This window comes from Bos mutus, chromosome 1, assembly GCF_027580195.1.
Source record: "Bos mutus isolate GX-2022 chromosome 1, NWIPB_WYAK_1.1, whole genome shotgun sequence".
Taxonomy (NCBI): domain Eukaryota; kingdom Metazoa; phylum Chordata; class Mammalia; order Artiodactyla; family Bovidae; genus Bos; species Bos mutus.
The window spans coordinates 42,117,593-42,143,580 of record NC_091617.1 but is presented as its reverse complement, the minus strand read 5'-3'; the positions used below and the strand labels follow the sequence as shown (position 1 = coordinate 42,143,580).

Sequence of the window (25,988 nt, the reverse complement as noted above, 5' to 3'; positions counted from 1 at the left end):
ATAGAAAGCTGAGCACCAAAGAATTGATACTTTTTTTTGAACTGCTTTTTGAAATTTTTTTGACATGCTTTTGAACTGTGGTGTTGAAGACGACTTGCGAGCCCCTTGGACTGCAAGGATCAAACCAGTCAATCCTAAAGGAAATCGGTTCTGAATATTCATTGGAAGGACTGATGCTGAAGCTGAAGCTCCAGTACTTTGGCCACCTGATGTGAAGAACTGACTCACTAGAAAAGACCCTGATGCTAGGAAAGATTGAAGGCAGGAGGAGAAGGAGAGGACAGAGGATGAGATGGTTGGATGGCATCACCGACTCAGTGGACATGAGTTTGAGCAAGCTTCAGAAGTTGGTGATAGCCAGGGAAGCCTGGTGTGCTGCAGTGTGTGGGCTCACGAAGAGTTGGATAATACTGAGGGACTAATTGTGCATGTGTGCTCAGTCATGTCGGTCTCTTTTGACCCCATGGAGTGTAGCCTGCCAGTCTCCTCTGTTTATGGGATTCTCCAGGCAAGAATACTGGAGTGGGTTGTCATTTCCTCCTCCAGGGATCTTCCCAACCCAGGGATGGAACCCTCGTCTTCTTGTATCTCTGGCACTGGCAGGTGGATTCTTTTACCACTTTGCCACTGGGAAAACCCACTGCCCATATGCTGTACTTGGAATGCATACTTTTAATTAGCACAGATCAGAAGCCTTCAAGTTATCTTTGACTCTGTCTCAAACCTCACATCCATCAACCACCTCTCTGAGTATATATGTACCTATTTATCAGAATCAGACCTTACTGTGATTTTTATTTTTATATCCCTGATAGCTAATCATGTTGAATGTCTTTTCAGGTGCTTATTGGCCTTTTGGTATATCTTCATTGGAAAAATGACTATTCAGATCCTTTGATCCTTTTAAAATTGAGATTTCTTTTTAATGTCTAGTTGTAACAATTCCTTGTGTATTCTAAATACTAGATTCTTACCAGATACATGATTTACAAATATTTTGTGTTATTCTTTGACTTATTTTTCTCTTTCAGGATAGCATTCTTTGAAGTGTAACAGTTTCAGATTTTGGTGAAATCAGGAAATCAGTTTATTTGCTTATGCTTTTGGTGTCATGTCTTAAGAATCCATTGCTTAAGGCAAAGTCAAGATCTATACCTATATCTCCTTCTAAGTATTTTGTAGTTTGAAGTCTTGAATTTGACTCCACCTTGAGTTAACTTCTGCGTATGGTCTGAGATAGGGGTTTGGTTTCCTTCTTCTGCATGTGGCTATCCCAGTTGTCCTAGCACCATCTGTTTAAGACTGGTTTTGCCCCCATTAAGTTGCCTTGGCATCCTTGTTGGAATCAATTGACTGTAAATGTGAAGATTCATTTCTGGACCCTCAGTTCTGTTCCCTTCATTACGATAACTTCCTACATTGCTATGTGAAGTCTTTCCTGAGTCAGATGGTTTTCTTGGAGCTGTATTCATCTTGCCCAGGCTGTGTACTTATTAACTAGGAGCCTTAGAGTAACAGTGATTTTTTCTGGAAGGCTATTTACTTGGGAAATGCTTTCTAGAAAAACACATTTTAAAACTTCTCAGTTCTCTGCTTAATTGCTATTTCCTTTGCCTTTGTGGAGTTGTAAAGGTCAAAATCTCTAAATCATGACTTCCTTTCTCTGTCTGTTGTCCTCTTAACTCTCCTTATAAAGCCTTCTGTTTTGAATTCATGTTTTCCTCCTAGGAGCGCTTTTGAGCCCCCAGGGCATTTGGGAGCAAGGTCACGTGAGTTACATTCATTCGAGCATAATCTGGACTTTCAGCACTGCGTGGACTTTTACTATAATAAAGCCCAGCTCTGATCAAGTATATCCATAGTAGACTAGCATTCTGGCATGTGGCCTGAAGGTAATAGGGCCAGCTGGCAGTCCTCTTGTGGCTTGAATACCATGCTGGACCACACAGCTACCTTTTCATCCCAGGCTATTAATCTTAGAAGTTCACTTTCTAATCTTAGAAGTTGGAAAGTCTTTTGGTGGAGCAGGAAAATGGAAAATAATTTCTTATTGAGGCTGTGTAAAGATTGCCTTGAATAGCTATAAAGTACAGGTAATTCAGTTTGTCTGCTTTTCCCAGTCAGTCAACCAGGTGGTCATGAAACTCTAACCAGGCATGTATCCCCTCAAACTCCTTAAACACAGATTTAACTTAATTGTCATTCAAGTACCTGTGGTATGTAAATATTAATCCATGTACTCACTCTCAAAATACTACTTTCCTGTTAGTTTAACAGTTATTACGCTCTAGTTCTTTCAAGACACATATCAGTTGGATAATAAATACATAATTTTCCTTCAGAATTGTAAAAAAGAATACTTAGTTATTTTGTGCTTTCTACTGATTTAACAGATATCTGTGTCCCTTCGTTGTGCTAGGAAGCATGTGAAGTGTTACTTCTGTCAGTGTTTTGGGTGGCCTCATCATTTATATTGTATGTGAAGTCTCACCTTTTTGATTGGCTTACGACCTTCTAGGTTTTCCTCCTGTGGGTTAGTCTATGATTGGACTTAGCCAAACATGCTAGCAATCAAACTTTTATTTTTCCATTTATTCAGTAAATGTTGGTAGAAAGTCTCCTTTTAAAACTGTATGCTCTGATAGCTGCTGATGATACCAAGATAGAGACCAACAGCCTCAGTCTCTAGACATAAGATGATGTTGCTTCTAACTCTAGAATTGCAACAGACCATTCTTACATAAGACTGTGAGAATATATATAATCATCCATTCATTAAACCAGAAAACCTGTAAGTGCCTACTATATGCTATCACAGTTGGACTTGAAAAGATCAGTAACAGCTTCTGAGAGGATGTGATGGTTGAGCTGAGCTCTAGAGAGGGTCAGCCAGGTAAAGGGATAGTAGGAAAGCCTTCCTGGCCAAGAGAGCACCGTGGCACAGAAAGAAGGCTCATATGGCAAGAAGGCAAGATGGGGACAAAACCAGACCTTGAGATGTTGTTCCTTGAGGTGGGACCTTGTGGGCCATGTTGAGAATTTTGCCCTCTGTCTTAAGAGCAGAAGGAAACCACTGAAGTGTTTGGACCAGAAGCCTCTTATACACAGCATGTGACTTAGTTCTTAATTGGACAAGGTTAGCTTTTACACAGATTTGATTTTGAGATAGAAAATGTTAAAACTTTTATGCTTCATCTTGTGCAGAGTGTGCTTTAGAATTACCTGCAGGACTTGTTAAAACAAATTTTGGGGCCCCACTCCCAGAGATTCTGTAGCTGTGGATGGTGTTCAAGAATGTGAATTCCTAGTAACACCCCAGCAGATGCTGCTGCTGCTGCTGGTCTACCCGTGGACCAGATTTTGAATAGCAATTGTTTAGAGCCATGGAACTAACTCACCTCTCTTTTTTTTTTTTTTCACCTCTCTTTTGTTACTGTTTTCCTTGTGTGTAATCAGCAAAGAATCATTTTTAGTCTTGTAATAACAAACATTTTTTGTTTCATGAGCTGTATATTATAGAAGCTACTTCAGGGCTATAAATTATACTTTTTCTGTGTACCATCCATGTGTATGGTATGTGATTGTATGAGGTGATGTGGCAGTATTTAGTACTGGTACTTAGCAGCAGCAGACATAGCCCCAGAAATCAGGATACTTAAAATCAGAAATAAGTCGTAATTAACAAAAACTTTAAAAAAAATTAAAAGTACAACCTGTTAAGATTTTGAAGTTTAAAACAACATGATTTGGATTTGGAAAAACAGTTGGTATTTCTGCAAGAGTAAACCTAATTTTATTGAATCATTTTTTTGTTTGTTTGTTTTTCTAGATCTAATTACTTGTTTAGACACTGCATCCAAATTTTTGGAACCTGAGTTCAGGTATGACTGTATTTGTGACTTTTTTTTCTTAAACGTTACTGTTCATCTACTTTATCCTCATCTTACGCACTTGATTATAATGTATGTTGTATGACTCATAACCATTGTTCTAAAACATCAATAAATCAGAGCTTATTTAAAGCCACTCAATTGCCATGTTTAAATTTTGCTTTACCTGTAGCATTTAAATCTTCTCCACAGTGGAAATATAATTTGGATATACTTTAAAAGTAGAACTAGTCACTCTTCAAAATCTAGTAAAAACTCCTTGGAAAGATAGAAGAGCTATTTATTTTTACTCAAAAAGAGTTAGGAAGACAATTGAGGCTGTTAGAGAATTCCTCACTGTTCTCACCCCGGTGGCATTTTTACTATCATTTCCCTGCATTACGCCCTTGACTCTTGCCTGGACTAGGATGAACTCATAATTGGTTTCCCATTTCTAACCTTTGCTGGCTTTTTTCTGCCATTCACATTCTGCCAAGTTGTTTTCTAAAGTCTGTGTTCTATCACTCCTCTGCTTTGAAATATTATTTCAAAACTTACTATGACAAAACACCATCACTGTTCCTTATCCTGGTTCTCAGGGTCCTTTGCAAATAGTCTGTAGGCCATTTTTCTAGTCTTACATTGAAACGTCTCTGGGTTATTTATACTGCTCTGAGCTCTCCGAACTTTTGTCTGGAACCACTTTACTCTTTGCTGCTTAGTAAATTCATTCTTATCTTCAAAGACCCATCTCACTTACTTCCCCCAACTTGCTACTACTTCCCAAAGAAACTTCATTTTATCTTCAAGAATGGTTTCATTTTGTCTTCAAGAATGATTCTCTCTGTGTGAGCTGGGGGTACTCCTCAGCCCTCCAGGGGGATCCTGGTCAGCAGAGGTAATCCTGGTGTCAGTGTGTGTCACGCAGCCCTGCCAGAGGGTCAGCTGTCTTGAACCCCACCCTGCACCAGCTCCATCTTCACCACCCAAGTGCACACTGCCATCCTCTCTTGCGTGGACTACCTAACAGTGTCTTATCCTCCACTCATGGTCCTTACAGTCTCTTTTCTTTCCAGGAGCCAGAAGAACTTAAAAAAAAAAAAAAAAGGCAAAATAAAACACAATGAATCAGGTTATGTGTAGACACCATCAAAATCCTTTAATGACTTCTTTTAGAAATGTACCCCCAAGTCTTCTCACCACAGACCCCCCAGCTTCTGTGTGATCTGATCCCTGGCTCCTGTTCCAGGTTTATTTCAGACCAGCCGCACCTTTCTCACCGCGCTTGGCCTGCGTGGCTTGTCCTTGGTCCAGACCCACGTGAGCCACCTTGCCCCAGGGAGAGGCTGTCCCTTCTGGTTGAGGCGCATGTCCCTGCTGTCTTGCGGTGGTGGTCTCTGGCTCCCTGCTGAGGCTCCACTTCCTCAGAGCCCCATCCCCTGGCTGAGGCAGTTGCAGAGCCTCACATGTGAACACAGAAACGAGCCCAGCTGCCTCGGCACTGCTGTGTGACGTGGAAACACAGCTCCTCAGCCTCTTCATCCATAAAATGAGGACAATGATGGTACCTAGCACCCCACGTAGGGTCTTTACGTGGATGACCTGAGTGTAACTCAGAATGCTGCTTGGCGGATAGCAGGTTTGCCAGATGTTCATCGTACTTTTGTGAAGTTAGAGTCCTGATTATTTCACAGACTACCTTTTCTTTACAGCAGAAACATAATCTCATTCTTTGATTTCATGAAGTATTGGCTCAATACTTAATACTTCTCCTACCTGGGCATGTAAACCCAGGGAGGACCGCCACCATTTGTCTGGTTGACCTTCGTGAACCCCACCCCTTGCACAGCCCAGCACTTAATAGACAGAGTTACAGACATACATGTAAACGTGTGGAGTGTGTGGGTGGATGAGTGAGTAAGTGAATGAATGCCATTTTAAATCACCTTAATTTAATCAGTAGAGGATGGGTGAATCAAATTACAGTTCATCCACAAAATCAAGTATTATGTAGCTACTAAGTATTGTGAATTGCTTTTACAGTAGAAATATGTCTGCCATTCATTATGAAATAAAATAATCAAATCAACATGTAGAATATGAGGTGATTTTTGTATATATGTGGGTGAAGATAGATGTGTGTAGATGGATGGAAGAAAGTCTTAAGGACCTTTTAGAAGTGGTGGTTCTCTCAGGCTGGTGAGATTATGGTGTTTACAGTGAACTAAAAAATGGTAAGTGTTATTTTTTGGTCTTTTTCCCCAGAAAGTACAGCAACGTGTACCATTTAACTTGTTTTTATTTCACAGCAAGTACTGCCCAGCTGGTTGCCTGCTCCCCTTTGCTGAGATATCAGGAGCCATCCCTCATGGATATAGAGATGTAAGTTGGCTGTAGACTTAAGTTAAAGTGATGCCAAAACTTCTCATAGACAGATGTGTAACTATTGTTTATCGTGACTTTTATTTTCTGACAATTACTTCTTTTTAGTAATACGTAATGTTTTGTTCTTTTTCTTCTGCTAAAAATCTATTCTGTGTTATATTACCAGTCATCTACCCCATGTTTATTAAGAAAACTGCCCAGATTAAATGATTTCTAGAGGCAGTGTAACTGTCTTGTTTATGAATTATCAAAAGAAAATGTGGAACTCATCTTGTTTCTTTCCTTCCTGAAGTCCTCCCCGTTGTGCATGGCCGGTGTGCATGCAGGCGTCGTGTCAAACACTTTGGGTGGCCAGATCAGTGTCGTAATTAGCAAGGGCATCCCATACTATGAAAGCTCCCTGGCTAACAACGTAACGTCCGTGGTGTAAGTACCTGTGCTGTTTATAATAAACGTGCTGCATGGGGCGGGGTAGGGCCAAATGAGGCCTGAGCGGTATTGCTGGTGATGGTGTTCATGAAATAACGTTTGTGTGATAAGGACTCACGGCTATGTCCGCGTCTGAGTGCACTGACGCGCACAGCCAAGGTTGTGCTCTCTGGGCTTGTTCTCCAGCTGAGAGGGTGGTAGTCACTTGGGGGAGTAATTTGTTTCTTTCTAAGCGTAGAAAGAGCCCAGAATGAGCCTAGAAGTTTATTGCCAAATCTTTACTTCATTTTAAAGATGAGAAGGCATAACTACTCTGTTCCTTATGCCTGTGTGGCCCAAGGTGGATTAAGATATTTGAAATACACTGAATAGAAGTCAAATTTTGACATAAATCAGAGATAGTACTATTATGAATCCCTGCCATCCCGAGCGAATTTTGTAGAAATGTGTTTTCATTGTATTTATGATCTACTGTTTCACAAAACCTAAACTAGGTATCAAAAGTGGGAGGAGTTGAAACACTGAATAGAAACATAGTATGGGTGATCTGTCCCTAAACCTTACATCTCAGACACGCCCGATCCTGCAGTGTAATTGAAACCAGCTTCTCTGTAGGTCCTGGGCCAGTTTCCTTCAGAAGTCCAGAGCTCCACACTCCGGACAGTGGAGAGTTTTACTGTAGAAAGCCAGCGTCTCTGTCGCTTACTCTTTTTCGTTTTGTTGACAACTTTTTAACCATGTAAAAACCATTCTAAGCTGTCTGACCACACAAAGCGGGCGACACCTGGACTGTCGTTGGTCCATCCATGATATAGATGGAGTCAGCTACCTTTTCTCTTCTGGTTTCTTCTGGATAATTTTATGCAAGTTGTTTCATTCCTTTCCTCTGTTCTACTTTTAGAAAGAATTTTTTTTTTCATGAGTTCTTTCATTTTTTTTTTTTTTTTTAATGAAGGACAAGTCACATCCACTTGTAATGGTTTGAATGTTGTGCTGAAGGCAGACATATACACTGCTGATTTGGATGGTTTTATCCCTGCAAGTTCCTCAGGACCCCTGGACCTGCCATGTGGTGAACTAATCACTTGTCCACCCATGCGCTCTCCCCAAGCACCTTCCTGCCTGTTACAAAACCCAAATGCAGTGCTACCTTGTAGCACTGAAACATTGATTTCCTGTAACAAATGCAGTCTCTTCTTAGTAGCCAGCTTTTCTTGTTTGCCCCTGGAAACTTGAGCCTCTTTCTCTGAGAAGGTCACCTTTTGTTTTATAGTCCCAAAAAGCAATTTCTGTAGAAACATTTTAGGAATGTGTTAATCTCCTATGTTAATATGAGAAAGAAATAGAATAAGTGTTTATTAAAAGTTGCATGGATACACTTACATAATCATGTATGAAACTAGGCACTAGATACTTGAAGACAAAATTATTTATGCTGATTTTAGTAGTTGTTCTGCTTAATTAGAAATGTGACTTCTTTTTTGCTAGGAACAATAGCAGTTGACTAATATATAGCCATAGATGATTCTTAGTAAAATAAAAACAAGAAAGTTTTGCTAAGACAAATATGAGCAAGTAATGTGTTGTATATGAATGTCACCAAGAAACCTTTTTCTCTTTCAGGGGACACTTATCTACAAGTCTTTTTACATTTAAGACAAGTGGTAAGCCTCTCATGGACTTCATAACTATTATGATTTGTATAATAGCCTTTTTTTTTTTTGAACACTGTATGTCAGGCATTTTGCCAATTTCTAGGTTTTGTTTTGTGTTGTGATGGGTTTTTTGTTTTTTTTTTTTTTTTTTTTTTGCACTTCCTCATTTAGTTACCACAAATAACTCTAGGAGAGAAAATAGATTGTAGCTGTTGTTCAGTCACTCAGTCGTGCCCAACTCTTTGTGACCCCATGGACTGGCGCACACCAGGTTTGCCTGACCTTCACCATCTCCCACAGATTGCTCAAACTCATGTCCATTGAGTTGGGGGTGCCATCCAACCATCCCATCCTCTGTCACTCACTTCTCCTCCTGCCTTCTATCTCCTGCATCAGGGTCTTTTCCAGTGAGTCGATTTCTTCTCATCAGGTGGCCATATTATTGGACCTTCAGCATCAGTCCTTCCAATGAATGTTCAGGGTTGATTTCCTTTAGGATAGAATAGATAATAATTTAATGAATAGAATAAACTGGAGGTTTTATATTAATAGAGAAATGATCAAGTGACCATGGAAGTTTCCTAAGAAAAAGGGATTTTTTTTTAATATGTCTGAAGTAATTAATCAACAGAAAATATTAAGTGCCTTTTTTCATTTGTCACCAGACACTCTTCTGGTGCTAGTGAAACAAAAGTGAGCAGAATTTACATTCTGGTAGTGAGATATGGACAATGAACAGTGGATAAGTAAATGAATGTTTATAATGTACTGTCTATAACATTATAGAAGATGTAGGAAATAAGGCAAGGAGAGAGGACAGGCAGTGCAGGAGGGACTGGTTGGAAGTTTGAAGTGGGTTGGGGCAGGCCTCATGGAGAAGGTGACATCTGAGTAGGGGAGCCTGTTGCCCACTGAGGAAAGTGTCCCAGGGAGAGGGTAAGGTGTCACCAGTAACTAGTGGTTATTGCTGTGAATGGGCTTCTCAGGTGGCTCAGTGATAAATAATATGCCTGCCAATGCAGGAGATACAGGAGACGCAGGTTCGATCCCTGGGTCAGGAAGAACCTCCGGAGGAGGAAATAGCAACCCACTCCAGTATTCTTACCTAGAGAATTCCGTGGACAGAGGAGCCTGGTGGGCTACAGTCCATGGAGTAGCAAAGAATCGGACGTGACCGAGCACACTCACATGCATTGCTGTGAATAAATTCGTCTGTATGTTCTCTGATGAAACACAAAGACAGACCCAAGAAGCATTTGCCTGCTTTTGAAATCCTCTAGTATAGACTATTGTCAGCATAGTGAATGTTAATTAAAGGTACAATTCAGAGTTTCCAATGAATAAGTATTTATAGCTTTTTGAGTTTATGTCTGGAAACTGAATTACTTTCTTCTTTGTTTCAGGTTGTTATGGAACACTGGGCATGGAATCTGGCGTGATCGCTGATGCTCAAATAACAGCATCATCTGTGTTGGAGTGGACGGACCACACAGGACAAGAGAACAGCTGGAAACCTGAAAAGGCCAGGCTGAAAAAACCTGGACCTCCTTGGGCTGCTTTTGCCACTGATGAATATCAGTGGTTGCAAGTAGATCTGAATAAGGAAAAGAAGATCACAGGTAAAAGAGACAGAATTTTCTAGACAATTTATAATGCTGATTTCATTTGAAAACCTGGTGACATGTAAGAATTTCATGGAAAATTTGGTCACTGCAAATTTAATTATATGATTTTAAGTTTAATTCTGGAGAGGGAAATGGCCACCCACTCCACTGTTCTTGCCTGGAGAATGCCACAGACAGAGGAGCCTAGCAGGCTACAGTCCATGGGGTCACAAGAGTCACACACAACTTAGCGACTAAACCACCACCACCAGATTTAGTTTCAGTCAGTCAGTCAGTTCAGTCGCTCAGTCGTGTCCGACTCTTTGCGACCCCAGGAATCGCAGCACGCCAGGCCTCCCTGTCCATCACCAACTCCCGGAGTTCACTCAGACTCACGTCCATTGAGTCGGTGATGCCATCCAGCCATCTCATCCTCTGGCGTCCCCTTCTCTTCCTGCCCCTAATCCCTCCCAGCATCAGAGTCTTTTCCAATGAGTCAGCTCTTCGCATGAGGTAGCCAAAGTACTGGAGTTTCAGCTTTATCATCATTCCTTCCAAAGAACACCCAAAGAATTCCTTTTACTGGTATTAATGTGACCAAAGAAGGTTTTATAAAACATTGCAAAGGAGAGGAGTTGGTACTTGATTCTTATTAGTTTTTCTTTTCGTTGTAGTAAGTTTTTTTTTTAGGGTAGTGTTAGAGTAAAGGGATCTTGAGGCATCTGAAATAACCATCTCCTACAGTCATTAAGTGGAGAAGGGAATGGCAACCCACTTCAGTGTTCTTGCCTAGAGAATCCCATGGACAGAGGAGCCTGCAGGGCTACAATCGTGGGGTCACAAAGAGTCAGACACGACTTGGTGACTAAACAGCAACAACAGTCATTAAGAGAAGTTTGTGTTCAATGATTCCATTTTAAGTGCTACAGATAATATCCCACGTGCCGAGTATAAATTTAATTATTTACAGCAACTTAAAGAGTCAGACACGACTGAGCGACTGAACTGAACTGAACAAATGGTCAGAATATTTGGTTAGGATTGCTTGTTAAAATTTATTTTGCTTTGGTACTAAAAATAATGCCAATAATCTTTATTCATTCCCAGGAAGTCATTCTTTTTCAGTAAGTGAGCAGTATTTTGCAGTGACATGAATACAGGCTGCCAAAATACAATAGTCCTTTCCTTATATGTGGTCATAATTCTTCCTGTCCCTCCAAGGGAACAAAGCCAAGGAGTAGTTCCTATCAGGATGAAACCTTGCCCTTAGGTATGGTCCTGTGCCACAGACGGAACTGTTTGAACAGTACATTTTAGGTGTTAATGCTTCAGTGATGAACAAACTTCAAGGATCAGACTGTGAGCTCTAATGAATGACCTTCCTGTTTCTAGGCATTGTGACTACTGGCTCCACCATGGTGGAGCACAATTACTACGTGTCAGCCTACAAGATTCTATACAGTGCTGATGGGCAGAGGTGGACTGTGTACAGAGAGCCTGGTGTGGACCAGGATAAGGTAAAATGATCACTAAAGTATTTCTAAAGAGCATTTTCAGAAGAGGGTGATGGGTAGGTGTGGCCTTTGCAATAAGCCACAGAAGCTCTTCCTTTGTGATACTAACAATTAAATATCATTTGGTCTTACTCTGCCCTCTCCTGGTTATTTTAGGTAGTGTTGGTTACTGGGCTTCCCCTGGTGGCTCAGCTGGTCAAGAATCCACCTGCAATGTGGAAGACCTGAGTTTGATCCCTGGGTTGGGAAGATCCCCTGGAGGAGGGCATAGGAATCCCCTCAGTAATCTTGCCTGGAGAATGGAGGGCTATAGTCCATAGGGTCACAAAGAATTGGACACGATTGAGTGACTAAGCATAGCACAATTATTAGCCTTACCCTTCTAACATGGTTAGGACATTCTCAGGGCTTCTGGGTCCTTTTTGATGATTGTAAGGGTAAGTACTTTCTTGATTTCTTTTTCCAATATTAATTACATTGTTTAAATAATTTATTATTTATTACAATTAATTAATTTCTTATCTTTAAAAAACTTTTCTTATCAATCCACAGAATGTGGAGATCCTAATTTGTTCCTAGATTTCTACTCTCTAGGCAAGGTGAGGGGGGTGCAGAGGATAAGGCAGAAGGGCATTAAATTATACGAAATTATAGAAAGATCATTTCAAGATCTTACCAACATTTGTTGTAAAAAAACAACTATTTTTTTTCTACCTAGAGAATTTCCTCATCTTATTTTTTAGTTAGCCAAAAATGGCAGTTCTGTTGTGTGCCAGAACAGATGCTAAGGGGTAGAGAGAGAACAGCAGAGGTGGCTCTCAACTGGAGGTCAGTTTCTTTCACTGGGGCTCCCGGTCTTGATCCACCTACCGCAAGGGGTCCCTGTCCCCAGGGAAGGTGACTGCCTCTCATCTGGGATTGAATTACGAGCACATTTTTTCAATGAAACTCCTCATGAGTTTTGTTTTGATTTTACGATACTGCCAGTTCTCTGTCATATATATGGTGTGCTGACATTTTCACTTGCCACTTATCTCTGTTCAAAAAAGTCCAGGGGTTCCTTTTAGTCTTTCATCTGGATCTAAACTCTTCAGCTGTTATTCAAGGCCTTCCCCCTTCTCTTCTACTTGATGTTACATGAACTTCACCTTTAGTGAGCCTCCACCCCTTGAAGCAAATAACAATATTGTCTCTGTATGTAACTTATTTCTGCTTAATGCCCCCAAACTTGACAACTTTTTACTATTAGCACATCCATATTTATTTGTATAGTAATATTTGTTATACTTGTGAAATAATTTTTATAATCATGAGTATTATCAATGGTTATATTTTAAAAACGTCTTAACAAAGTTCTGAAAAAATATTTTTGACTTCTTTTTTGAAAGATAATTTCACTGGGTTTAGAGTTCTAGGTTGGGACTTCCCACATGGCTCAGTGGTAAAGAATCCACCTGCCAATGCAAGAGACGCAGGATACATCTGTACAGTTCCTGGGTTGGGAAGATCCCTGTAGTAGGAAATGGCAACCTACTCCAGTATTCTTGCCTGGGAAAGCCCATGGACAGAGGAACCTGGTTGGCTACAGTCCATGGGGTGGCAAAGAGCTGGACACGAATTAGCAACTAAACCACTGCCTATAGGATCAGAGTTCTTACCTGTAAAATGAGGAAGTGGTCTGGCTTATCATTTCTGACCTGCTTTTCTGCTGTGGCACACATAGCTATTCTGGGATGCAGTTAGGTTACTTGGAAATCGTGATCTTTTCAAGGCTTACATTTTTGTGTTGTTAGGCAAGACCTGAGCAGCTTTAGTTCTCATCTTTCTGAGACAGTATAGTTCTAAGAACTCAACCCGGTATCCTTTATCTGTGAAGTTTTCCCACTCTCCGCTGGCAGAGAAATGGGAACTGTGCTTATACAGTTTCTCCAGTAGGTGGAGATATATATCCCTTATGTGTTTACTAGTGTGTTCACTTTCAGTCAATTTATTGAGAGAAAAATTATGAAAAGTATACAGTAAAGCATTTCCTCTAAGACCTCAAATGTTCAATTATTCTTTACTTTAAAAATAAATTTATTTAAATAGCTGATGATTCCACAGGAATTATTAATACAATATATTGTGCACTACAACTAAAACCTTCTCCTCAAATTGCCAAGTTAGAACTTTTGTTATGTTTTTAAGTCATTTAAAATGATTTTTATATTCAGTATTTCCTTTTATGACATTTTTATGAAGAATGTGCAGCTTCTTAATAGTTTTTCCAAATTATGATTTATTTTCATACAAATTAATGCTTCTTGTCATACTTTGCAGAGCTCATTTAAGGCCCAGAGCAAAACTCAAAAACATGTTTCAGTGGAGCAGTTTAGCCCTGGCCTCTGTTGATGTAAAGTACCAATTTTTTTTGTTGTTTTTTAAAGATATTTCAAGGAAACAAAGATTATCACCAGGATGTGCGTAATAACTTTTTGCCACCAATTATTGCACGTTTTATTAGAGTGAATCCTACCCAATGGCAGCAGAAAATTGCCATGAAAATGGAACTGCTTGGATGTCAATTTATTCCTAAAGGTAATTCAACAATATGTTTAAGGCATCTTGTTTTCATTGCATTGATTAAAAATGACTTCGCTGTTCTCTGAGAAACTAATAATAATGTGCTTATCCTGTAGTTATCATATCTTCTTAAAGAGATTTTTAAAAAGAAATAGTTATCCCTATTAACTATCATATTAAATATCAAACTGGTTTCTAAAGTTACAGGTGGAAGAAGAAAGAGCATCACTGATGAGACAAAAGAGTTGGATTTCCAAAAGTAGTCTCAACCTTAATCATTTATAATCAGGTCTCATGTAGTAGAATATTTCTATCATTTAAGCACTGATGATTGTAACAGTCATCTTAGCCTAAGTACATTTTACTTTGAATAAATTAAAAGTAGGAATAACTTCCATCAAAATTATATAATATTTTAATACTTTGTTTACTGTTATATCCCCCCAAACTACCATAGTGCCTGACACATAGTAGGCCCTCCATAAATATTTATTAAATGAGTTGAATGAGTAGTAAGCATATATATTGTGACAACATTTTTATAGCTTTATCCTTTCAACATTCTCTTTCCTTTCAATATCATCTGATATTCTCCTTCCTAAGAAGATTCTTTTCGGACAATTTAATTATTTAAAAAACTCAGAAATCAAAGTATATTTGTGCATTTACTGCAGAGTACATTTATCGTTCTGACATCTTTCTCTGAGATTTAAAGTTACTGTGCAAAACTAAGTACTGTGGGAAATGTTAAAGACATTTAAAATTACTATTTTTTAACTATGATTTTTATAAGCAAAATGTAGAAACTTTTCTAAACCATTTTTCAAGGTCGTCCTCCAAAACTTACTCAACCTCCGCCTCCTCGGAGCAGCAATGACCTCAGAAATACTACAACCCCTCCAAAAATAGCCAAAGGTATGCCTCCTTTAAAAGTGAGCATTCATTATTCCCTAGTTTTGTGGTATAATTTTCCATAAGTATGTTAAAAGCATTATAAAGTAACTGTTTTAATCAAGTTGGTATAGATAAAAGAATAAAGAGTTTTAAAATTTTTTTCAAGGTCGTGCCCCCAAATTTACTCAACCACTACAACCTCGAAGTAGAAATGAATTTCCTACACAGACAGAGCAGACAACTGCCGCTCCTGAAATCAAAAACACTACCGTAACTCCAAGTGTGACCAAAGGTATGCAGACCAAAAATTAACACCTGTTTATAGGAGTGAATTTGTTTGTTTTTAACAAGTTTTCAGGAACATCTCCAGCTTTTAAACCCTCAAAGTTTTTTCCCCCTTGTTTTTTCAGTATTGCAAAAAGTTCAACTCCATACCTTATAGAAAAAACTGGCTGCATTGTTAAGTTCTTTTATCTGTTACAATGTAAAATGATTCTTTAAATATTTAGAGCTGGCTGCTGTATTCTAGGTTCTCAGCCTCACGTTCTCAGCCACTACCCCCACCCATGACTATGTACCCCGAGAGGAATTTAGGATGGAGAAAAACGGAATACTGACTCTAAACAGTTACTGCTGCTTCGTCACTTCAGTCGTGTCCGACTCTGTGCGACCCCATAGACAGCAGCCCACCAGGCTTCCCCGTCCCTGGGATTCTCCAGGCAAGAACACTGGAGTGGGTTGCCATTTCCTTCTCCAGTGCATGAAAGTGAAAAGTGAAAGTGAAGTCGCTCAGTCGTGCCCGACTCTAGCGACCCCATGGACTGCAGCCTACCAGGCTCCTCCATCCATGGGATTTTCCAGGCAAGAGTACTGGAGTGGGGTGCCATTGCCTTCTCCGCTAAACAGTTAAGATACATATTAATGAATAATTTCAGTGAGCTCAGACTCTTGCATCTTTCCCTACATAGAAAAGCATTACAATCATTAATTAGATGATAAAGTTATCATCTAAAATAATTAACTTTAGATGATAAAGGAATCATAAAATTCATTTTGTGATTTTTTTTCCCCTTCTATAGCTATAAATACATGGAGCCTCAGCCTTACAAAGAAAATTTTTCTAAAAATAACTAAAACCATAGCAAGAAGCAAACTTTTTTCTGATTGTATATTAATTTGTTAGATAGGGATTTGGTAGCAAAAAGGGAAGAAGAAAAATAACAAAGGTTTGGTGAAAATTAATATACTTTTTTAAAAACAAATAAAAGATACTGTTAACATTTATTTTAAAAATTTGATCTCTTTTTTTAAATGCTTATAGTTACTTTTTAAGACGACAAATACTGTTTTCCAATTTACTTTCAAGCTTGTTTATTATTGTTATATAAAATGTTAACATATATAAGCATACTAGTTTTTGATTTTACTAGTTGAAAACAAAATTTCAGTTGAGTTCAGGAACAAAAACATCACATCAATGCCATTAAGGAATTGATTTCAGTGTTGACAGATAAAAAGCACCCTAATTTTCAGGACAGTGCAGAGAAGAGAAAGCATTCATTCAGAGTAACTTAATACAATTTTAATCATTCTCATTTTCTGAAAATTTGTCTGGATTCAGATAGCTTTCTACAACTTTCCACATCAGTTTCCTTCGTATCTTCTAAAGTATTCCCAAAGAGACCTGTGTCTTTCTCATGCTGCAGGAAAGGCTAGTGTTGATTGAAAAAAAAAAAAACAACTTACAAGCTAAAAGTTGAGAATTGTGTTTTATGCAGGTTCTTACTGAGGACTGTAGTCTGGGATACAGCCGCTCAGGTAGTTCTATGAAACTGTTCTAAAGACATAAAGGAGGAGCTGGGATATATAGGAATTTTTGCTGGGGAAAAAAAGATAAAAAAACAAGACATCTAAAGTTAACGGTTTTAATGCTTTTCTATGTAGGGGAAGATGCAAGAGTCTGAGCTCACTGAAATTACTCATTAATATGTATCTTAACTGTTTAGAGTCAGTATTCCAATTTTCTCCATCCTAAATTCCTCTGGGGGTACATGGTCATGGGTAGGGGGTAGTGGCTGAGAACTTGAGGCAACACTCTGATTATTGAAATGGCGGGCAACATTTATTTTGTCCACTTTAGAAAGAAGCAAGAGTTGACAGAGACAAGAAATTTCAGCATCCCACAAAGACCTTCAATTTACAGAAACCATGCGTTTGGGTGGAATCCCAGACCACATACCATATGGAAGAATAGTCATTTTTAAGTGTTGCTCATCTTAAAATCTGATTATAGAATTTTAAAATCTTAGGTCTAAAATTGTTCTTAAAGCATTTTATTCTGGAACTAGGGTCCATGTAATCTTTAAAAGACTAACAAAGAGCATACTAATCAAAGAGCATTTTTGATTGAAGACCTCCTGTCTCCTTTTCTTTGAAATAGTACTGTATAGAATTTATTATTTTTTGAACCTAAGCATATATTGTATTAATAATACCTCTGATTAAGTCAAACAGTATCCATCTTAGCCTGACTGTTTTCTCTACAGTTTCACACATTTTAGGGATAAAGCACTTATGCTTTTCTAATATCTTAGTCCTTTCTATCCTGAGTCATGATTTCTGTTGTATGCCCTTCTCCTTTCTCCATTTTTACATCCAGTGTAAGAGTGATGCTGGTGAAAATCACGTCATGGTCAGATTTGTGCTGCTCTAACATCAGGGTCCTTCCTCAGTACCAGCTGGTGGTCTTTCTGTTTCCCTGGTTAGTTCTTCTGTCTGTTCCCAGCAGTAGTTGTTAGAAACATTCTCTGTATTTTTCAAACCCTTGACCTAGAGATCCTCACTCACTCTCAGTTACATCTTCCACTTCACAAAGTAGAAGCCATTTGAAGGGCACTTCAATGGAACCTTTTTCTGGAACCTGCATACTCATCCATTTCCCATCCATCCTACTTCTCAGAGGCCTGGTGTTATGGATTATCTTCTCCCTTCCTGGATCTTCAGGCTCGCTCTTTCTTTGGGTTATGATGATATGGAGTAAAGGAGATGCAGGTCTGGAGCTTCCCACCCAGTAAATATCAGCAGTTGTTGCTATCGTCACCCTCATGGCCAGGAGGAGGTTAAGGAGTGGGGGAAAAAACCAACTTCCCAGATGACCTTTACTGTTGTTGAGTCGCTCAGTCATTTCTAACTCTTTGCGACCCCAAGGTCTGCAACATGCCAGGCTTCCCTATCCTTCATTGTCTCCTGGAGTTTGCTCAAACTTGTGTTTGCTGAGTTGGCGATGCTTCCCAACCATCTCATGCTCTGTTTGTCCCCTTCTTCTTCTGCCCTCAAACTTTCCCAACATCAGGGTCTTTTCTAATGAGTTCTCTCTTCACATCAAGTGGTCAAAGTATTGGAGCTTCAGGTTCAGCATCAGTCCTTCCAATGAATAGTCAGGGTTGATTTCCCTTATGATTGACTGGTTTGATCTCCTTGATTCTTGATCTCCAAGGGACTCTCAAGAATTTTCTCTAGCACCACAATTCAAAAACATCAACTCTTCGGCGCTCAGCCTTCTTTATGGTCCAACTCTCAACATCCATACATGACTACTGGAAAACCATAGCTTTGACTATTGAACCTTTGTCAGGAAAGTGATGTTTCTGCTTTTTAATACGCTGTTTAGTTTTGTCATAACTTTTCTTCCAAGGAGCAAGCATCTTTTAATTTTGTGGCTGCAGTCACTGTTCACAGTAATTTTGGAGCTCAAGAAATAAAATCTGCCACTGTTTCCATTGTTTCCCCATCTATTTGCCATGAAGTGATGGGATCAGATGCCTTGCCATCATCTTAATAGTTTTTTGAACACTGAGTTTTAAGCCAGATTTTTCACTCTCCTATTTCATGTTCATCAAGAAGCTCTTTAGTTCCTTTTCACTTTCTGCCATAAGGGTGAACCTCTGCATATCTGAGGTTGTTGATATTTCTCCCGTTAATCTTGATTCCAGCTTGTGATTCATCCAACCCAGCGTTTTGCATGATGTACTCTGCGTACAGGTTGAATAAGCAGGGTGACAATACATAGCCTTGACATACTCCTTTCCCAGTTTTGAACCAGATGACCTTGTTGTTCAGTCTCCCAGTCATGTCCAGCTCTTTGTGACTCCATGGACTGCAGCACACCAGGCCTCCGTGTCCCTCACCATATCCCAGAGTTTGCCCAAGTTCACGTCTACCATCTCATCCTCTGATGCCCTCTTCTCCTGCCCTCAATCTTTCCCAGCATCAGGAACTTTTCCAATGAGTCATGTGTTCACATCAGATGACCGATATACTGGAGCTTCAGCTTCAGTATCAGTCCTTCCAGTGACTATTCAAGGTTGATCTCTCTTAAGATTCACTGGTTTGATCTCCTTGCTGCCCGCAGGACTTTCAGGAGTCTTCTCCAGCACCACAGTGTGAAGACATCAATTCTTTGGTGCCCATGGGACTTTCAGGAGTCTTCTCCAACACCACAGTCTGAAGGCATCAATTCTTTGGCATTCTGCTTTCTTTACGGTTCTGCTCTCAAAACTCTACCTAACCACTGGGAAGACCATAGCCTTGACTATATGGACCTTTGTTGGCAGAGTGATGTCTCTGTTTCTCAACACACTGTCTAGGTTTGTCATCACTTTCCTGCCAAGAAGCAATTGTGTTCTGATTTCATAGCTGGACTCACCCTCTGCAGTGATTTTGGAGCCCAAGATGAGGAATTCTGTCACTGTTTCCACCTTTTCCCCTTCTGTTTGCCATGTAGTAATGGGGCCATGATCTTAGTTTTCTTTAATATTTAGTCTTAAGCCAGCTCTTTCACTCTCCTCCTTCACCCTCATCAAGGGGCTCTTTAGTTCCTCTTCACTTTTTGCCGTTAGAGTGCTATCATGTGCTTATCATGAGGTTGTTGATGTTTTTCTCGCCTATTTTGGTTCCCGCTTGTAACTCATCCAGCCTGGCATTTCTCATGATGTGCTCAGTGTATAGCTTAAACAAACAGGGCAACAGCAGACAGCCCTGTCTTACTCCTTTCTTGATCAGTTGTTCCATACAGATGACCTTAAGCAGACCATTTTCTACCCAGGATTCTTTATCTATAGAGTGAGATCACTTAATCCCCTTATTAAGTGATCTCCAAGTTCCCGCAGGCTCCAGCATTGTGTTGGTTTCTGCCTTGTTCATACATGCATTTGGTTTCAATACTTAATACTATTTGCAGAATACATCATGTGAAATGCCAGTCTGGATGAATCACAAGCTGGAATCAAGATTGCCAGGAGAAATATCAATAACCTCAGATATGCAGATGACACTACCCTTATGGCAGAAAGCAAAGAGAAATTAAAAAGCCTCTTGAAGGTGAAAGAGGAGAGTAAAAAAGCTGGCTTAAAACTCAGCATTCAAAACATGAAGATCATAGCATCTGCTTGCATCACTTCATGGCAAATAGATGGGGAAACAATGGAAACAGTGATAGACTTTATTTTCTTGGGCCCCAAAATCACTGAGGATGGTGACTGCAGCCATGAAATTAAAAGATGTTTGCATCCTTAGAAGAAACACAATGATAAACCTAGACAGTGTATTAAAAAGCAGAGACATTACTTTGCCTACAAAGATGTGTATTGTCAAAGCTATGGTTTTTCCAGTAGTCATGTACAGGTGTGAGAGCTGGACAGTAAAAGGCTGAGTGCCAGAGAATTGATGCTTTTAAACTGTGGTGTTGGAGAAAATTCTCAAGAGTCCCTTGGACAGCAAGGAGATCAAACCAGTCAACCCTAAAGAAAATGAACCCTGAATATTCATTGGAAAGACTGATACTGAAGCTCCAATACTTTGGCCACCTGATACAAAGAGCCAACTCATTGGAAAAGACCCTGATGCTGGGAAAGATTGGAGGCAAGAGGAGAAATGGGTAACAGAGGATGAGATGGTTGGATGGCATCACTGACTCAATGCACATGAGTTTGAACAAGCTCTAGGAGATGGTGAAGAACAGGGAAGCCTGGCGGCTGCAGTCCCTGGGGTCCCAAAGAGTGGAACACAACTTAGCAACTGAACAACAACTTGGTACTATGTTGTTATTTTTTCACATCTGTAACTATTTTGCAGTCACTTCCAGTACCTAGGTAATATTTTATTATAAGGAGGATACAGTGATTTACTTCCTCCCCCTCATTGTTGAGCATTTGGATCACTTCCCGGTTTTCACTCTTCTGCAGATACAGTAGCAAAGATCTTTAAAGGTACATCTTTGAATGGCATCATAGTTTTCTCCTAAGAATAATTCTGCATAGAGAATTGTCAAGTAACACCTTTTTATAAATTTTGCCCCAAAATGCCAATCAGAATGATCTCAATAGGCATTGAGACCCTCTTCAGCAATTAGTTGTTCTTTTAAATATTTGCCAACTTGATAAGCAAACATAGCATCTTATTCTTGTCTGAGTTCTACTTCTCTGATTACTAGTGAGGTGAACATGTTTAATGCTCCCCTTTTTTTTTTTCGCTTGTTCAATAAGTTTATTATTGTCTTTATCTGAAAAATTTTGATAGCAAATTGAGGTTTGGTTTATTAACTCTTGGCAGCCTGTTCCTGAACTTGAAGGAAGCTGATCTTTCTTCTGAGCAAATGACATTTTGGGACAGTTCCACCTCACCTCTTCTTTTTAACTTCTTTCTTAGGCTTCTTCTCATATGCTAGATTTTCTCGTATTACAGCATGAGCTTTCTTATACATCTCCTCCATCATGTCTGTAGTTATGTTGTTCTTTATGTACTGAGAGAATTGTTTCTTGTAAGCATCCTCATATTCTTCAATCAGGTAACGCATGTAATCTGCAGCATTGTGCTCCATGATATGCTTTCAGTGTACCTCGCATTGAATTCTTTGCTTCTTAATGCATTGCTTTATTATCTCTACTGACCTTCCTGTTTATTTTTTACTGTAAACTCTGTAATAGATTAACTATTATTAACCTCTTATCACATATGCAGAAAATATTTCCTGGTTTATCATTTGTCTTTTAATCTGTCTTGGTGTTTTAAAAACATAGAATGGTGGAGCAAATAATGCAACAAATTTCCATGTATCTGTGAAATCTCTACAGTTACCACTTGTGCCCACTCTCATGACATAAATTATGGGGTTGTTTTTTTTTTGAGCTAGAAAAACTTTGAATGATGATACGGTTAATCTTTACTCTTCTCCTTAATGATTCTTTCTTTGGTGTTAATGTGTTTTTGTCTGCTGCTGTTTTTCAGATGTAGCCTTGGCCGCGGTCCTTGTCCCTGTGTTGGTCATGGTGCTCACCACTCTCATTCTCATACTAGTGTGTGCTTGGCATTGGAGAAACAGGTCAGTGCAAAACCAGTTCACCTGACTGGTCCTAGAGGGGATGTTTCCAAATATGAAATAGAACTAAATATAGAAGATGAACCCTTTTGAGAGGAAGAGTTAAGGTGGTCATTAAAATAAAAATATGTACATTTCTCCTTTATTCTCGTAAAAAATGAGTAAGTTCAATCCCGTAAAAAGTTATTGAGTACCTTTATTATATCAAACTTTGTGTTACACACTGGGTTACACACAGTAGTAAGGTATAACAGACACTGAGTAACATTTACTGAGAGAATGAAACACATTCTTATCTCCAGATCGTCTGGCAGATTGACCACTGTACTTTGGCTTGAGGAGTTGTACGTGAAGTGCAGAGGAACACAGATGCAAGAACTTTGAGAGTTACCTGAAACCTTCTTTCCAGAAAAGAGTAATACTCATATTTGACAAGTTTTCCCTTAAAGGAGGAGTTGATTTTAGCTAGATAGAGGAAGAGAGAATGGCCCAGACTGAGGGCATGGCTTGGGAGAAGGCACAGAGATGTGGAATGTAGGCAGAATAGTGAGTTGTCTCACAGGGGCTTGGCATGGGGGAGCACTGGGAGACTCATAGAAATGAAGCCTGGGTCTGGACCAGGAAGGCTTTCTGTAGATGGGGAAGACATTGACCAGTGTTCAGCGGGCAGGTGATACTCTCAGATGACTGTAGGTAAATGGTGGCAGCAGTTGGTGAGGGTGGATTGAAGAGACAAGAGACTAGAAAAGAGAGAGATGAGTTAGGAATCTACTAAGGCCAGGCAAGAACATAACACATCAGTTCTAGGACAGGGGGCAGACATGAGGGGGAGAGTTTGCCAGTGGTGTCAGTGGGGGGCTTGATGGGCTGCTTGCCAGAGGAGGAGGAGGATCTAGGATTCACTCCAGTTTCTGGCTTGTGCAGTTAGACCAGTAGGGATAACATAGCAGCGGGGACAGCTTTGGTGACTTAACAGGTTTGGAGGGAGTTCATTTGTTTAGCCATTAAATATTTGCGCTCTGACTCTGTACCAAATATTTGAGCCATCTGGTGGGAATCCTCTCGTGAGCCCCAAAGTCTGTCCAGTGGGAGAGAATACATTGCAGATAACCATCCACCATGGAACCTGCTTGTCACAGGGCCGAGCTCTCAGGGCAGATAGGAATCACAAGATTGGAGATAAAACAGTAGTCCGTGTTCAACAAGTCACTGGGTTTATTACACGTAATTAGCACAGAACTCAGGTTGGGCAGAGTAGGGAAAGTGGGGTAACGAACCACTCCAAGGAGCAGTCTGGAAGGAGGCGTCTTGGCACCAGCAGCAGCGGTCTCTGGTCCAACTGCAGGCCTTGGCCCCAGCAGGGCCATAGGCAACGTCCATGTGCATGGGGTCAGGGCCTCCAGCCAAGAGCCTTCAGGTCACTCAGCTCAGTGGTCTCCTCTTATGGAGTAACTGTTACCCAGGGGAGGAGTCCTGATTCCTTTGGTCTCTCTGTCTGTTCCCGTGCTGTACATGGCCCATCAAACTTCTGATCTAAAGTAATGTTCTCAGTTTACCATGCTAAGACACTGGCAACCCTACAGCAGACGTTTCAAAACAACTCTTAGGAAAGTTCACCTTGGCCACTGGGACTCCCATTTTGAACTAGGTAGCAAGTCGTACAGGCTTCCCTGGTAGCTCAGTTGGTAAAGAATCTGCCTGTAATGCAGGAGATCTGGGTTCAATTCCTAGATCGGGAAGATCCCCTGGAGGAGGGAATGGCAAGTCACTCCAGTATGCTTGCCTGGAGAATACCATGGACAGAGGAGCCTGCTGGGCTACAGTCCATGCAGTCGCAAAGAGCTGGATATAGCTGAGCAAATAACACACACACACACATATCATACATCATAAATAGCTTAAATCCCGTAAGTTTCACACAAGAGGAGTAGGAATCATAACACAAAAGAAATCCCATCAAAACAGGACTGACTACAGTGTGTTCCATGGGAGGAAGGACCCTGTCTGCAGGACTGACAGCTTAGCATGGCGGGGGAGGGTGAGGAGGGGAAGGAGGGAACAGGGCTGTTGGAGAGTCCAAGAAGGGAAGTTTATGCTGCTCTCCAGCAATAGTGGTGATGAGAACATCAATGGCAAATCTTTATACAAAATCAAATGAAATGCTGACTTTACACATTATTCTAAACGCCTTACATGTTTAACTCATTGAACCAGTTTGTAAAGCAGGTATTGTTACAGATCCCATTTACAGAAAAGGAAAGTGAGACTGAGAGGGCACAAGTAACCTGCCGAGGTCACCTGGTCAGCACATGGCAGGGTGGGGATTTGGTCCAGGCCTCTGACAATCAGCTGATCAGGTCTAATCATCTACGGTTAAAGCCCCGGGCCGGGGGGTGAGGAATGATGAGCAGAACTGTTTGAGAGCCCCGAGACAAGTCCTGGGATGAGTTTGGGATGGTGTCTAGAGGACTCTGTGGGTATTCAGACTCCACAGAGAGGTAGATGGAACACGATCCTGTTCAGGACAGAAGGTCTGAGCTGCAGAATTAAGGTTACTTTTAAGAACTTAGTGAATGAAATTGCAGACAACTGGCTTTGTGACAAGGAGCAAAGAGGAACTGCCATTAAGGGGCTTATGGAAGGTAGCCAGGAGAAAAGTAATAATAAAAACAGCTGCCACTTACTGACTCCCTGACCCATGCCGGGCACTGTTGTAAGTACTTTACATGTCATGAATAAACAACCTGAAGCTTTTTCATTTGAGATCAAGAATATGCCATCCTATTTTATAGTACAACCATTGGACAGCTTCAGCACCTATCTTCTTATCCACAAATTTTACACTTTACTTCCTTGAAATAATGAAGTATTATATTTTAAATACAGCCATACTTTTAAGTGAGGAAGCTCTTAGTATCAATAATAAAAACACAGTCTTATACTGGAGAAGAATGTGTCCAAGTAGGAAAGGCGCATACCTTGGGCTTTTGAGGAAGCCTCATTTGTGATCATGAGCAAATCACATAACCCTCTGGAGCTCATTTATAACGATGCAACAGCTTCTTTCTCTTTAGCTTGCAGAGCATTATTTTAATTAGATTTACATTCTTGAACCAGAAAATGTCCTTTCATGTGCTTGATATTTTTCTCTGTAGATAGCAGTTCTTAATGCTAGGGAGGGATGGAAGTTTCCCCAGGGAAAGATGTTCTGAATTCTGAGGAGTGGGCTAAGGAGAACCTTCTCCACAGCCCGCATGGTCCTCAGCTCTCTCCCTGTTAGTGATGGTGTGGCTTGTCCTGGGCAGGGTAGAGGAATCAGGTCTACGCAGTTAAGGGTATGTGTGACACTTTAAACTTCTCAGGGGCAAAGGACCGTAGGGAAAAAACAGTAAGTTGAGAAAATAATAACAATGGAGAAGAAAATGTAAGGGTTTTGTTATTCTTGTTGTCCTGTGAACTTGATGAATCAACAGATTTGTGAAATTTGTATTTGAAACCAAAATAAACCTAACATGTCAGGGTTGGGTCTCTGGTTTGATTCAGCTTTTTTATCTACAGAATCAGTCTTAAAAAAAAAAAAAAAACAACTCTTTATCCGTTTTGAGTGGGAAAGAGTTGGTTAACAAAATAACTCTGTCAGCAGATAGTTGCTTAATATTTATTGAGAGTCCAGAATTCAACCATGGCAACTTTGAAAGTCA

General features: G+C 40.1%; 1 protein-coding gene across 1 annotated transcript in view; it reads left to right on the top strand.

Annotated features, from left to right (window-relative positions):
* Nucleotides 1-25,988, top strand: part of DCBLD2 (discoidin, CUB and LCCL domain containing 2) — an 81,387-nt gene that overhangs the window by 51,378 nt on the left and 4,021 nt on the right. Inside the window, exons 4-13 of the mRNA XM_070368173.1 lie at nucleotides 3,830-3,881; nucleotides 6,179-6,251; nucleotides 6,547-6,680; nucleotides 8,307-8,347; nucleotides 9,742-9,957; nucleotides 11,335-11,459; nucleotides 13,883-14,033; nucleotides 14,847-14,933; nucleotides 15,079-15,204; nucleotides 22,197-22,290. Coding sequence (XP_070224274.1) covers nucleotides 3,830-3,881; nucleotides 6,179-6,251; nucleotides 6,547-6,680; nucleotides 8,307-8,347; nucleotides 9,742-9,957; nucleotides 11,335-11,459; nucleotides 13,883-14,033; nucleotides 14,847-14,933; nucleotides 15,079-15,204; nucleotides 22,197-22,290 — 1,099 coding nt within the window. The remainder of the gene's footprint in view (nucleotides 1-3,829; nucleotides 3,882-6,178; nucleotides 6,252-6,546; nucleotides 6,681-8,306; nucleotides 8,348-9,741; nucleotides 9,958-11,334; nucleotides 11,460-13,882; nucleotides 14,034-14,846; nucleotides 14,934-15,078; nucleotides 15,205-22,196; nucleotides 22,291-25,988) is intronic.